The sequence below is a fragment of the Cannabis sativa genome, chromosome 8 (assembly GCF_029168945.1).
Source record: "Cannabis sativa cultivar Pink pepper isolate KNU-18-1 chromosome 8, ASM2916894v1, whole genome shotgun sequence".
In the NCBI taxonomy this organism is placed as follows: domain Eukaryota; kingdom Viridiplantae; phylum Streptophyta; class Magnoliopsida; order Rosales; family Cannabaceae; genus Cannabis; species Cannabis sativa.
In genome coordinates, this window is record NC_083608.1 from 46,755,589 (window position 1) to 46,770,769 (window position 15,181).

Genomic DNA, 15,181 nt, shown 5'->3' on the forward strand with positions numbered 1-15,181 from the left:
GGTTCTGGGCAAAAGAAAGGTCAAGTATGTTTTTTGTTAAATCCGCTTATAATGTGTTACAAACTCATCAATGAAATTGGTCTAGCCATGATCAAGATGGACTTTGGAAGAAATTGTTGAAAATTAAAGTTCCCCCGAATGTGCTAAACTTTCTTTGGAGAGCTTGTTCAAATAATCTGCCAACTAGGTTCCAGCTGGTTGTTCGTCATGTGTCGGTTGATTCTAGTTGCCCTGTGTGTAATGGTGCACCGGAGATGACTTTACACATTCTAATATGGTGCACGTTTGCCTAGAATTGCTGGCACAAGTCTCGAGTTCCTGTCGTGGGTGCAACTACCATGGTTTTTCTAGGTTGGTTTGAGGAAGGATTGAGGTATTGGAGTCAGGTAGAGTTGATAGAGGTTGTTATGTTATGTTGGTCCATTTGGCATCATCAGAACCAATTACTGTGGAAAGAGAGACTGTTGTGTGTGGAGGATATTTCTTTGTTTGCTTTACTTAGCTTTGAGGACTAAAGTAATGCTCAAAAGATGTTTGTGTTTCCAACCCATGTTTCTGATGGGGGTTTTATCGAGCATTTGACTAAACTATACTTTCTTAAAATCAAAGTGAATGTTGATGGAGCAATTCCTAAAGACATGGGGCAGTATGGTTTAATTTTTGTTGTGTGGCTAGAGATTCGACTGGGATGGTGTTAAGTGATAAATTTGGAAGTAAGTTGGGAAGTTTTGAGTTGTATGTTGTTGAAGCATTGGACATCAAGGAGGCGTAAAACTGGATCAAAGCTCCAAGTTGGTCAGATATGATGCTAGAATCTGATAGTCTCAATGTGATCTCTAATTCGATTAAAAATAAAATAATGGTCTCAACTTATGGCTACTGTGTACTTTCGAATTGTCAGACTATTATTTCTAGTTTATTTTTAATTTGCTTGCATTTTGTTAAATGATATACCAATAAAGTGGTGTATGTACACACTACAAAAAATCTTATTTTTAGTCACAACAAAATTTGTGACTAAAAGTATAAAAATTGTGACTAATTATAAAATATCATTCTTATGTTGAGACTAAAGGTCCGTGGCTAAAAGTATTAGTCACAAAAATTACAATTTATTGTGACTAAATGTGCTTTTAGTGACAATACTTGTTGTGACTAAAACTAAATTAGTGATGACTTGTAACTAAATACTATGTTTTAGCCACAAATAATATTTTGTTGTAACTAAAAGTCATATTTAGTCATAAAAAAATTATGTTGTGACTAAAAGGTTGTCACTAAAAGTAGCTTTTTTTTTGTAGTGTGTGTATGGGTAATTTTGACTTTTTGAGGATGATCATATTTTTATTTGAATAATTTACCTTATTTTGTTGCATCCTTAGTGTTAGATGATCTTTATGCGCAAGCTTCGAGTCAACGAGTGAATTTTGAGAAATCATCTGTTTTCTTCAGTTCTAATACTGAAGTTGTTGTGAGAGATTCGATCTGTGGACAGATAGGGATTTATGAAGTCGATGATAACACCACCTATCTGGGTCTGTCAAATATTATGGGCCGAAAGAAGGCTGCCATTTTAGGTTTTCTTAAGGACAAATTACAAAAGCATATTCAAGGGTGGGAAGGTCGTTTACTCTCTCATGCAAGGAAGGAGGTCCTTCTCAAAACGGTTGCACAGGCTATTCCTAGTTATGCAATGAGTGTCTTTCTGCTTCCGGTGGAAACTTGTAAGGCTCTAGAAGTTATTATGGCTAAATTTTGGTGGAAAACAGGCTCTTCGTCTACAAGGAGTATTAGTTGGATGAGCTGGTGGCGCATGTGTAGACACAAACATGCGGGTGGACTAGGCTTCCAAAGCCTTCATGATTTTAATTTATCTCTACTGGGAAAGCAAGGGTGGCGGCTCCTTACAAATGAATCTTTTCTGATTGGAAAGGTGTTTAAGGCTTGTTACTATCCAAATGGAACGTTTTTGGATGCTAGCTTGGGTAATAATCCCAGCTTTGTTTGGCAGAGTGTGCATGAGGCGCAGTCTATTGTTCGGGCGGGTGCTCGAAGGACGGTGGGAGATGGTTTTACGATCTCAATTTTACATGGCCCTTGGTTACCTTGCCCTGTAGATCCGTACAAGACAAAATAGTTCACAATCTCATTCGTTTGGATGGTAAGGAGTGGGACATGGAAATCATAAACGACTTGTTCTCTGCCCGAGACAGGGCTCTTATTACATCTATACAGCTGAGCTCAAACAATCATAGTGATTGCTGGTCTTGGAGGTTCGAGAATAGTGGTCTATTTACCGTAAAAAGTGCGTATCAGTTCTTAGAAAATCTCAAATATGATTGGGTGGGCGATGACAACACTAATTTTTGGAGGAAAATTTTGACATTAAAGATTCCCCCAAATGATAGTAACTTTATTTGGAGAGCAATTTCGGGTATCCTCCTAACCTATTTGCAACTTCTCAAGCGTCATGTGGTTATTAGTCCCATTTGTCAGGTATGTCAGGAGGCTGAGAAATCTACTTTTCATGCTCTAGTGGGTTGCTCTTTGCTTGAGCCTGTTGCAATAGATCTTTGGTTAGTATTTGTAGTTGGTCAGCTGATAGTTTATTTGGCTCTTGGTTTCAAGCTCTTCGGCAAGGATCAATTCTCAAGCATTGGAGGAAGCGACGATGGTTGCATGGAGTATCTGGAAGGCCCGTAATGATGTTGTTTGGCAACAAAAATCTCCTACTGCTGCATCAGTGGTTTTGTCGGCAAGATCATTCCTTGATCAATTTCGTTTTGCACAGTCACGGACGACAAGTTCGTTGTCTAACAGTTCGATAGGACTGTCTTCGTGTGTGCATTGGACTACACCAGTTTCTGATCAGATCAAGGTTAATGTTGATGGTGCTCTATTTAATGATGTTAGTCGTTTTAGGGGGTTGCTTAGCCCGTAACCATGCTGGTCAAGTTCTCGAGGCCTTCACTACTAGCAGGGAGGGAATTGTTCGGCCAGAGATTGCCGAAATCATCGGGATCAAGGAGGCTTTAAGCTAGATCCAGCATCATAATTGGCAAAATGTTCTACTGGAAACTGATAGTCTGGTCTGTGTTCAGCCTATCCAGAGTGAATTGCATATGCCGTCTGAGTTCGGTTTACTTGTTAATGATTGCAGAATTGTTTTATCCTCTTTGAGTCATGTTGCTATTCAGTTTGTTGAACGATCTGTGAACAAAGCTGCTCAATGTTTGGCGCGTAGCTCTTGTTTTTCCACAGGTCGTACTTTTCGGGATTATCAGTTAAGTCCTAAATTGCCTAATATTGTACTGGTTGATTTAACCAGTTAGTGAAAGTTTACTTTTATTAAGAAAAAAAAAAGCTTCATTTAATATAAAAAATATTTTTTTATACAGGATATATATTAGTAATTGCTTACTTAATATAATTTTTAATTTTTTTTTTTTTTTGGTGTACATATATTATGAGCTCGACAACACCTAGTCAAGAGACATCAATATTTGGATAAGCTCTTCTCAATTAATATAAAGTTATATAAAAATCTGAATTACGTGTAGAATTAGACCTTTGATGGAAAGCAAAGTGGTGCCTTATTGAGTTCTTATCCTTTAATTTAGGAAGAGTTTAACCATACATACATATTTATTTAAAAATAATTAATATAATAGGTACGGTGAACCATTGGACATGATTGAGACTTTGATCAAGAGTGGAGACTATAGTATTTTTTTTCTCTAAACATCTTCCACATGGGTTGATACCCTACACATTAGGCTAACCACCCATAATAATATATGTCTATATATACATCAAAAAGTAAACTCAAAAATAAAGAAAAATAATTAAACTTTATAGTTATAAACTCTCCACCTAACTAAACCTAATAAAACATTATCAAATACACATAAAATTCTGCACGTACGGACAAAATAAGCTTTGATCTTATGGTATAAACATATATTCTAGTTTGAGATATACATATTTATATCACTCTTTTGTTGCAAGAAAACATAATTTAGACACCCATTTGGCGTAATCAAATTAGGTAGAGTGAACTATATTATATTACATAAAACTCTCAATTTTTCTTCCATCACATGCAATCCAATCTTGGTATATACATAACCAATTTCTTAATAACTTAAACTTATAATAAGTTTTGGTGTGATAATTGATTACATTTACAAAAAAATATATGTTATTGATGTTTCGGAAAATAATTACTCATAAAAATACTCAATTTGAAAGCTTAGTAGTATCGGAAAGTGAGTTGAAAAAGAAAACAATGACCATGAGATCATGACTTTATAATGACAGTTTCCAAACCTGTACTCTTAATAACCAATTAAACACTTTGAATGAAAAATTAATGGATCACATTATTCACACATAAATATTTATTATTGGGAAGTTTGGAAAAATTGACATAATTTTGCTTTTAATTAATGTTATCTTATAAAATGATATTATTTCACTGGAATTATTTACTAACAACTTTTAAGTCACAAATATATAATCCAATTACCAAGTTGTAATAAAGTGATATAGTTTTAGTTACCATTTAATATATAATTCAAGTATTTTGTGACTAAATATTTTTTTTTATTATAAAAGCCTATTAATTTTTGCTAATGCACTTTTAAAAACTCGTAAAATAGTTTGTGTTTGTGGCTAATAGTTATAAATAATTTTTTTAGTAACAAAAATAAGTATGATGATATTAGTTTTACAAATTTTTTCTTCGCTAAAATAAATATTTTCTAATATTATTTTAATAATAATTTATAAGAAAAAAACTTTTCAAAATTTGTGAAATAACTCAATATGTTACTAAATGGAATATTATTTTACAAAATATATTAAAAAAACCCGTATAAAAGTTTATAAATTATTGATGTTTTATAAGATTGAGCAATGCTATGAAATATTCATGGTGTTACAAGTACCTAATAATTAGTATTTTTCAATAATAATATAAAAATAAACACATGGTATATATGGGAATTTAATATAAATTAAGAGCATTATTATTAAACACTGTCGAATATCGTTTGAGGTGGCCCTATATAAATAGTTAATTCACAATTTTCTATAATGAATATTATTAAATTAAATTATATGAGGCTTAATATTAAATTATATATATTAGTAGTATGGAAGCACCATGCGTGCCTTTTAAAATCAATTTTAATTTGAAACACTACTGCAATGCTACTACTAAGAGTACTTTTAATAGATGAGCTAAAATAACTCAATCTTTAAATTATATATAAATAAAAAAGTTGTAATTTTGAGCTTCTATCAAGTGAGTTAAGACTTAGTTATTATACATATTTTTTAACTCAATGAATAATGCTTAGTTAAATGTATAGTGTATTGTAAAAGTGAGGTAAAATAAAAAAAAAATTAAAAAAGTAATTTAAAGAGTAAAATAAAGAAGCTTACAGTGTTCTAATCTCTATTATTTATTAGTACCAATGGGTCCAATATCACTATGAAATGACATTGAAAATAATTGAAAAATATTTAATTGGTGGTGCTATTTAGTAATTCTTTACAATAAAGTAGAGCATTACTATTAAGTAGTATGGTATTTAGTATTAGTGACGGACTTAAGATTTAAAGTAAAGTAGACGTAATTTTATTTTTTAAAGAATAAAAGCAAAACTAAACTTAAAAATAAAAAAAAAAATGAACTTGTGATTTAAACCCAACATAATTTTATCTATACCTAATTTAACATAACTATTACACTAAAATTATATATCGTAACCAGGGTCGGCCTTGAGAATATATGGGTCTAAGACAAATCAAAGTGTTATGGGATTCGAACCCATAACATTGTATAATATGCCATATATTTTAACTAACTAAATTATGAATATTTGTTGTTTACATGAAGTCATGAATACACTTAATTTTCTTTAAATAAAATCTAATAATATTTTTTTATTATTTTTTATTTTGGAAAGTCCGCCTATCTCTAGAGCTAGCTTTGATCGTAACTAACAATTTTCATTTTTTTTTTCAGTGATTACCTTCTATGGGTCCGATAAGAATAGTAAGATTTCTCTTCTGAATACTACTATGTACTTATTTTACAAAAAGTGTAGATATTGTTTAGAGAATGAGTAGGCGACCAATTGATGTTAAGTGTTTGGCCCGTTGATTAAGCAAGCGTGTTCTAAACCAAAGCACCCATTATTCTCACTCCCCCCATGTGCTATAGCTCCCCATAAAATTAGCATTGTCCCCACCACCATCCCCATCTGTCATCATTTCATTGGCCATTTACTATAATATCACTCCCTCTTAATTCAATTTTATTTATATTGTTTAATTACTACATACATAATACATAATAATAATAATAATACACATATACACCCCTGTGCGGCTTGTCCTATCCCAATTGCATGCTCTCAACTCCCTTATATAAACTACCCAACATTTCCTTCTCCCTTAGAAATTTCAACAAACAGAAAAAGATTATCAAAAGAGAGAAAAGAAAAGTAAAGGCAAAGATGATCAAGTTGAGGTCAACAAAGAAGTACTTTGGAAGAAGCAGCTCTAAGCTTAGCAGTAAGGCACTTAAAGGAGGAGGAGGAGCTGATAGTAATAACAATAGTCAAAAGGACTTGGGAGCAAATAATAATAATACTAATATTGGTGAAATCAAATGGGAGCTCAGGCCAGGTGGTATGCTTGTTCAAAGAAGAGAAAGTGGTCAAAGTGATGGAGAAGGACTAATCACCATTAGAGTCTCTACTGTCTCACAATGGCATCACATATCTATTGAATCAACTTCTACTTTTGGTAAGTACATCATCATCATCTCATCTCATAAATCAATTTTTTTTTTAGTCCAAAAAAAATGAAAACCCAATTTGGGTTTTGTTTAAAAATAAAATATTTTGCTAATTTTTGTGTTGAATTTTTTTTTTTTAATATTTTTTAGGGGAATTGAAGATGATTTTGTCATTGGTGAGTGGTATGGAACCAAGAGAGCAAAGGCTATTGTTCAAAGGAAAAGAGAGAGATGATAAAGATTACTTACACATGGTTGGTGTTAGAGACAAGGACAAGGTGCTTTTGTTACAAGATCCAGCTATTAAGGAAATGAAGCTTCTTGCTCAACCCATTACAAATAATCCTTGCTTTACCATTAGTGTTTAAAATTAAAAAAAAAAAAAAAAAACAAAAAATATATTAAAAATATTGTTCAACAACTAACTACTGAAAATATATTAGAGAAGATGGACACTTTTATTATAGTGTGTCATTTTATGTCGGCTGGGGAAAATTATTAAAAATGCAAAAATATGTGTAAGTTGATGCATATCTATGTCATTTTCCCATAGTTTACATCTGTTAATTACTTTGTTATTATTTTTCTTTTAATGAAGTAGATGTTGATTTCCATGTAATGCAATGTGTAAATCTTTAAAATTTAAATGGTATTTTTGCTTTCTTTTTGGGCCAAATTATGACTCAATTGTCATATCTTGTTTATTTTATTTTATGTGTTTTGTCCTTTTCCTTTTTGTCCATTTCATTATTATTCTGTATATTTTATTGCATTTGTATTATTAACCAAAAATGTTATAACATACACCCTTTTGTAGTTTACTATTTTAGATTGATGTGGTCAAAAAATTGTAATAAAATGTTAAATAAAATAATACATAATTATCTCAAAACTATTTTTATGGTAATATAACATTATAGTCTTGAGCTTATTATTTAAATTTCGAATTCTCCCAATGATTTAAATTTCATTACTAATATACGAAATTACCACATTAATTAAAATTAGGTGACATAAAGATATTTTTTTTTATGAGTATCCAAAATTACAGTATTATTTAGACTATGAAGTTTGAAATAACTTAAAATTGTTCTTGATATTTGGGGGAAACCTGCACTGATGTATGGTTGTAAATGGTGTATATAGTTTAAATAAACTATTAATACCCTTTTGTATTAATTAGTAATTAATTAATAATCACAACAGATAATTGGTATTTTCATATCATTAATTAATAAAAAATTATAGTTTAGACAATATGCATGAACGAAGCTACCTAGAGCCTTCACACCCCTAAATTATTTGAAAACTTTATAAATTAATGTTATTTACTAGCATATATATATACATACACAAATTGAATATACATCATATTATAGCCTTATATTCTATTTGTGTGTATACGTACTGGCAGATCTACGTTGGAGCTGGTTCGAGCAAGGAGGGTCAGTTGACCCCTCATCATGACTTTTTTTTTTTTTTTCTATATATATATATATAAATTAATATATATGATGTATAATTGTATATCTTAATTAGTGTGTCGTGTAGTGGTTAGTTAATGTGTCACTCTTCAATAGAGCAAGGGTTCGGATGAGTCGAACCTTCGACCTCCCACATACGTACCTAGAGATATTTCCTACGATTAAAGGTAGTTACACAAAAAGAGTACTAATTTGAGGCTTAATAATATTTTAAGTGAAATTTAAGTATTTATTTTTACCAAAATGCAATGCCCATGCTAACAAAATTTTGTGGATCCATTAATATGAAAATGTACTCTCTATATATACACCATTTGATATACTTTAGGCTTCAAATTCTTAAGATTGACTCAAACGGTAATAGTGTCCATGGGGAACCACTGGACCATTCCATAACGAAACAAAATCCATTCCTTAATTATTTATTTATATATATTATCCATGAGAAAATTGGTTCTATAATATACATCTCAATTATATATTGATAATTTTCTTAATAAATTAAAGCTAGCTATGTATCATTACTTTTTAAGTAAGACGTGTAAAGATGTATTACAATTGCTTTAAATTAACCATGAGTATATTGCTATAAGATTCTAATTAAATTAAATGATACCATAGTAGTACTATATATATATATATTATTGTAGGTACGCACGCTTGCAAAGTGTTGACACAAAAAGAATCATATATACCTCAAAAGCTGATACTTCATCACCCTACACAGTTGAAAGAACGTACAACTAATATTTTATACAGTAATATATAGGTGCTACCTAAGCTAACTTGGAAGCTTTTTCATAGTTTTTTTTAGTGGGTTTTGGTCATTATTATTGTTATTATATATAATATATACATACAATATTTGATATTGCTTGAACCAAAAGTGAGAATAAGATTGATTTATGATCATGATCAATGGACAATGGCCAGGCCACAATAATTTGATAGCTTTTGATGAATATTATTATATATACATATATAGATAGATATAGAAGAATATCTAATCGATTAAAAACCTGATCGTAATCGGTATAGGGCAGGAGGTCCCATGACACCCCATTCATTCTCTTTGTTAGGGCAACATATTACATATTTATATTCTTTTTATGTGTGGGAACTCACAAATTACTTCTTTTTATAATTATCTTTTCCCTTTTTCAATGCCAATGTTAGCAGGCACTATATAACATACATAATTAAATGAGTTTATTATATATATATAATTTCCACCTAAAACACTTGGAATTTTGTAATTGCATAAACTGGTTAGATGGGTTTGGTTTAAGTGTGCTTTATCCGACAACTTGATATAGTTAATAAGTGTTTATTTAATTTAAGTCTTTTTCAAATAATTATACATATATTATATACATAAACTTCCCTTAGAAGAAGAGATCATGACTAATTAAATGAACAAACTTTTCCATTTGGTCTGGTTTGGTCTGGTCTGGTTAGTAGTCAATGATGAATTAAAGATCATAATAATCATTTTAATTAGTGCATGTCATTTATTATACTACAATTAACTGTATTAATATTAATGACGTATTTCATCATTAATAATGAGTGTACGTAATTATACTAAATAGTATATTTACGAGAAATGCTAAAGGGCACCAGTGGTGCCTAGCACCTTCCTATGTGTCAATATTGCTATTAGTACAACTAAGTATCGGGTCCCATATACTTTAATATAATAGTTTTTAGGGAGTATCGCTAGCCAATCGGAACGCGACATGTCGCAAAGGTGCTAGGCACCACTGGTGCCTAATAGCAATGCTCTATATTTACGTACCAAAAGATATATATATATGTATATATACTAGCAAAAAGCTACGTGCGAGGCACGTATACTAAATTTTATGCTAGTTTTTTTCTATGTTATTTGAAAGTGATATAATTAAAAATTAAAAAAAATATATTATTAGTTATTAGGTGAGATTATTATTATGTGTATCTAAATATTATAGTTTATAATGTTGTCAATTAAAAGTGAATACCGAATGCAATATATTAGTGTTTAAGAAAGCTTGATGATTTAAATATGTTCTTAAAATAATCCAAAAATAAATTAAAAATTGAAGTTCCAATACTTAAAGAAACATTACTTAAATGTGTGTAAGATAAAAAGAAAATTAAAAATCAATCTCTAAATTGTTGATAATTGAAGATAGCATTTGTCTAAAAATTGTAGATAAGAAAACTAATGATAGTCATTGGTGTATTTCAATCTTCATTTGCTTCGATAGAGACAATAGTGTAATTTTTGTATTTTGCACTTTTCATTCTAGCCGGGTCCGCATATATTTGGATTGTCCATTTTTTCGTTGATAAATTAAATTGAATGTGGTAGTGTCCACAAAGCGGCGGTGTTCCTGCAGACAGTGATGTATTTTCATTTAAGATGATTACACATGGTGTGCATAGCTTATTTAATTAAAAAAATAACTTATAAAAGGCATGTAAAACTATTTTATTTTTTTTTTAAAATTACACATTTGCAGTATATTTCATTAGTTGGGCAGCAGTACACGAAAATATTTTTTCCACAATATCTGCGAACATGACAGCAGATAGGCTCTTTGTATTGTCATCAAGTTCAACATATGCTATAGCACTGTAAAATGCATAATAAGATTGTAAGTATCTTTTTTTATTTTAACTTAATTTCAATAATATCATATGTTTTTTGTAATATACCGTGGTGTAGGAAATCCTTCCTGGCCGCATGTTGGCTTGTCACATATAATTTTTTCATTGCGATTGTATAAATTTATTTTTTTATGACATGCGTCACATGACATATAATAAAAACTCTGGACAGTATCAGTTATTTTTATTGTCGCCTCAATCCAAAAATATTTTTTCTACATCCAAATCAAATGGTGTTAATAATAGTAAGATATTGAAAAAAAAAGTTTTATAAAGTAAATATTGTAGTAGTCTTTACCTCATTCAGTTGCAGATTTTTTCCAGAATTTTCGAAACTCATTCCAAAAAGAAAAGGTGAAAAGTGAAAACCATGTTTAACAAAAAGTGATAGTATTCTATAACAAAAATACCAGATTTTTTTCCAAGTTCAATTAGAAATTCCCAAAATCTAGGGTTTGCGTTTATTAAAATCATACACGATAGATATACAAATTATAGTAATATAACAAAATATCATTATATTATATAAATAATAATAAATAATCAATGCAAAATATAAAACTTAATTTATAGTTTGTGCATTCTAAATATTTTCGTACATCACATATGGCTACATATCAACAAAGATTGAAAAAATTTATAAATCTGCTAACTTAAACAGGGATGTGTTGTGCATTGTATTGTAGTCCAATTAAGTTAATTCGAATATAGTGTTCTTGAGAACTTCAAAAAGTCCAAATTTATACAAGAAGATTAAAATTGCCAAGGAGTTGTCCGTAGATATATTCAAATTTTTGTGATACAAGTAACCATTAAAAATTTTACACCCATACCACAATAGGTGTAAAATCAGGTCATGCCATGTTGCTGCTACAATCTTTATAACAATGGCATTCACCAAATCTACAAATCTAACATCAGACTTTAGGTATTATTTTATTGATGTTCTTGACAATTAATTTTGACAAAAGAATTATAAATATTGTTTAAATTAATACTACACTATGGTATTTGTACTATATTTTGAAATTGACTATGTAACAATAAAAAATTAGCCATATCAAAAAATTTGTTACCTGCAGGACTTTTCTGCTATGTAAGTCTCAAAAGGAATGAATTCAACTCTTGTGATTGACAAAGGGAAATATGCTAATAACAGAAGAAGAAGAAAGTTAAATTTGCCAAGATTATAAATTAAATTTCATACTTCCCAGTTCCTAGTGTTTATCAAAGTTGATATACTGTTACTTAACAACAGTTTTCTTATGAAACAAGAAAATAATTATATAAAACATGTTACACCTAAGACCTTTGATTCTAACAAAAATAGTGGAGTTAGGACATGCAATATATATCCAAGTTCAAAGTGAGTCAACTCAACTTTTCCTTCCATATAGCTTTTCCGTAAATGTATCAGTTGATGGTATCAATATCTATATTAGTGAGGGTAATATCAATCGTATATATTTTTTGAATTTAACTTCAGCCAAAAATTTTTTTATTTTTGAATAAAAAATTAAAAAAAAAAAATCACCCACTAATTTCTCATAAATCAAGAATTAGGTTATATAGGCACATTTTATATAGAAAATAGATATTGATTATCATGAATTAATTGAATCTCTTGAAAGATATACCTCATTTCGAATACGGAACTTGCATCAGTGAAATAAACATCCCCAGTTAACTGGTCAACATTTAAGCCATCAGGCACTCCTTCAGCCCCTGTGGCTAGTTGTACAGCAAGTTTATCCTTATCTCCCACAAGCAACCCTTTATATGCATCCGCGATGTACAAAAGTTTTTCTTTATAATAAAACTCAATACCTACTGGTCTCCCACAAATAGCTCCCAACATATTTGTTCCATCACATAATCTCGACCTGAATATAATTAAAAAAAAAATAACATGATAATTATATATATATCAAACAGTGTTACAAAAAATGAAAAACATATTCTATTTAATTTAATTTGCTGAGTTCAATGTTGGGATAAATTATTACCTATTTGGTGCTGTGATATACACTTCCATGAAATTAGTTGTATTATATTTGACAATTCTACCATCGGAGATGCCTGTATAGAATTCTCCACTCACTGAGTCAATGGAGTCAAAAGCAAAGGCTTCAGGGCCTGATGAAGTTAATGGTAGATCAAGCTTTTGGAAATTAAGTTGGGAAAGGACTATATGTATTGAAGAGAATGAGAAAAAGAGAAAGACAATTATAATTTGGATTTTCAACATGATTTTTGTTTAAAGCTATATGCTTCTTAAGATAGGGAACAAGATTCGTTCACAACAAGTATTTATAACATATACGATTTTTTGAATTTAACTTCAGTCAAAAAAAAAATTGTTATTTTTGAATAAAAAATTAAAAAAAAAAAATCACCCATGAATTTCTCATAAACCAAGAATTCGGTTATATAGACACACTTTATATAGAATAGATATATGGTCGTCTGCTGGCCGCTAGCTAGCTATGATTTGTGTGGACATACCTCTTATCTGTAATTTGTCTTTGTAATTAAGTATAATTTGTAGATAAATTAATAATTAGTTCAAATTAGTCCATTAGAAAAATTAAAATATATATATTTCATGTGATAACGATCTTTTCATGATTTTGATCATAGATATTCTTCGAAAATAATTGCACGTCTTTTAATTTACTGAAGTAATTGAAATTGATAAATATGATGATATATAACGGGTTACGGGTCCATTATATTATAAATATTAATATATATGTTTATATCGATGGAACGAATATTTGGTCAAGACAAAAGCTTAATTATAAATATTAAAAAGATGGAAGACGGCCAGGATCCTTCAACATGGGAAGATCGATCATTTATTATTTTTAAAAAATATATCAATATATATTTGTTGCATTTTTTTTTATTATATATGTTCTTGGATCAAATTGCTGCAGAAATAAATATTAGTTCTTCAAATAATTTACGACATAGTTTTAATTAATTACTCTAACTGGGAAAACATTGCTAAACATATTTTAAAAGAATATACATCTACTTTTTAAAAAATTATTTAATTCTTTTATTTATATAACATTATGAATTTAATATATAGCATTCTTCAAAGATGGACTCATAGCGTGTGTGTAACCATACCAGAGATAAAACTTAATTAAATATTTCATCCTTCGTAGTCTCCTCCTCCCACTATATAAAAAAAAAAAAAAAAATCATTTTAATTAGTAACAACTTTTTAATCAAAAGATAAATTTTTGTGATTAAATATGACTGTAGTCACAACAAAAAGTCACTTGTAACTAAAACATAGTATTTTAGATACAAAATTATTACTAATTTAGTTTTAATCATAACAAGTTGTAATTTTTGTGACAAATACATTTAGTTACGGACTTTTTAGTCACAACAAAAAAATGATAGTTTATAGTTAGCCACAATTTTTTTTTATTTTTGATCACAAATTTTGTTGTGACTAATTAAAAGTAAAATTTTTTGTAGTGTCCTACTATCTAAATCAAGATTAATTGTGATGTGAATGTTGGAATGGATTTATGTGCAGAGTTGTGGCTAGGTACCAATTGGGAGCGCTTACTTTTCCTGGGTGGCTACCAAGCAGTTTAAGTTTTCTGATGATCTCTTAGAAGCGAAGCACAGATGCAGTACTACAATATTTTTAGGCTTTAGGGGTGACAAATGTCGCCTCTAATAATACTAAAAATCGACCCTAATAACTTTTAGGGACAAATTGTCCCTTATAATTTTTCCCTAAAAATATTATCAGGGGTGATAAAAATCATATAGTGAGATACCAATGATTTTATAATGATGCTTGTAAGGTAATTAGACATATTTTGTATAAATTGCTTACAAAATACTATATTTGCTGTAAACTTATTAGTGGTTTACTTGATTATTACAGGTCGAAACGAAAAATCTGCTTATATACAAAGTACATGATAACACCACTTCTTCATTGTTAACCTAAATAACAATGATGAAATGTTTTGCTCTTATATAATAGTTGTACTGACCGACACCACTGAGTACTCTTTGGTGTTTGTTATAAACCGATACTTAATAATTAGGTTAATTTTTAGTATCAAGTTTTATAATTAACTGATACTAGAACCAACACCAATAGTGACTTTTGTAGTAGTACATTCTCTTACGATCTGGATAAAGATTAATTGTAATGCGAAAGTTTGGATGGATTTAACAGTTGTGGCTAGGA

General features: G+C 29.7%; 2 protein-coding genes across 2 annotated transcripts; one reads left to right on the top strand and one right to left on the bottom strand.

Moving 5' to 3' along the window:
- Window positions 1-6,358: 6,358 nt before the first annotated feature.
- LOC115701360 (BAG family molecular chaperone regulator 2) lies at window positions 6,359-7,487 on the top strand. The gene is made up of 2 exons (XM_030629137.2): window positions 6,359-6,819; window positions 6,962-7,487. The coding sequence occupies exons 1-2, from the start codon at window positions 6,420-6,422 to the stop codon at window positions 7,177-7,179; spliced, it is 618 nt and encodes a 205-aa protein (XP_030484997.2). The 5' UTR covers window positions 6,359-6,419; the 3' UTR covers window positions 7,180-7,487.
- A 4,054-nt stretch (window positions 7,488-11,541) lies between these two features.
- On the bottom strand, window positions 11,542-13,230 carry LOC133030081 (protein STRICTOSIDINE SYNTHASE-LIKE 11-like). The gene is made up of 2 exons (XM_061102292.1): window positions 12,957-13,230; window positions 11,542-12,833 (listed from the first exon to the last, which is right to left on the bottom strand). Exons 1-2 carry the CDS (start codon window positions 13,196-13,198, stop codon window positions 12,530-12,532), a joined length of 546 nt encoding a protein of 181 aa, XP_060958275.1. The 5' UTR covers window positions 13,199-13,230; the 3' UTR covers window positions 11,542-12,529.
- Window positions 13,231-15,181: the final 1,951 nt, after the last annotated feature.

Excerpts from the sequence above, each read along its gene's own strand:
- LOC133030081 (XM_061102292.1), bottom strand. The coding sequence starts at position 13,198 with ATGTTGAAAATCCAAATTATAATTGTCTTTCTCTTTTTCTCATTCTCT. Across the intron at positions 12,834-12,956 it reads TATATCACAGCACCAAATAG|GTCGAGATTATGTGATGGAA; the intron begins GTAATAATTTAT and ends AATTATATTCAG.
- LOC115701360 (XM_030629137.2), top strand. The coding sequence starts at position 6,420 with ATGCTCTCAACTCCCTTATATAAACTACCCAACATTTCCTTCTCCCTT. Across the intron at positions 6,820-6,961 it reads TGAATCAACTTCTACTTTTG|GGGAATTGAAGATGATTTTG; the intron begins GTAAGTACATCA and ends AATATTTTTTAG.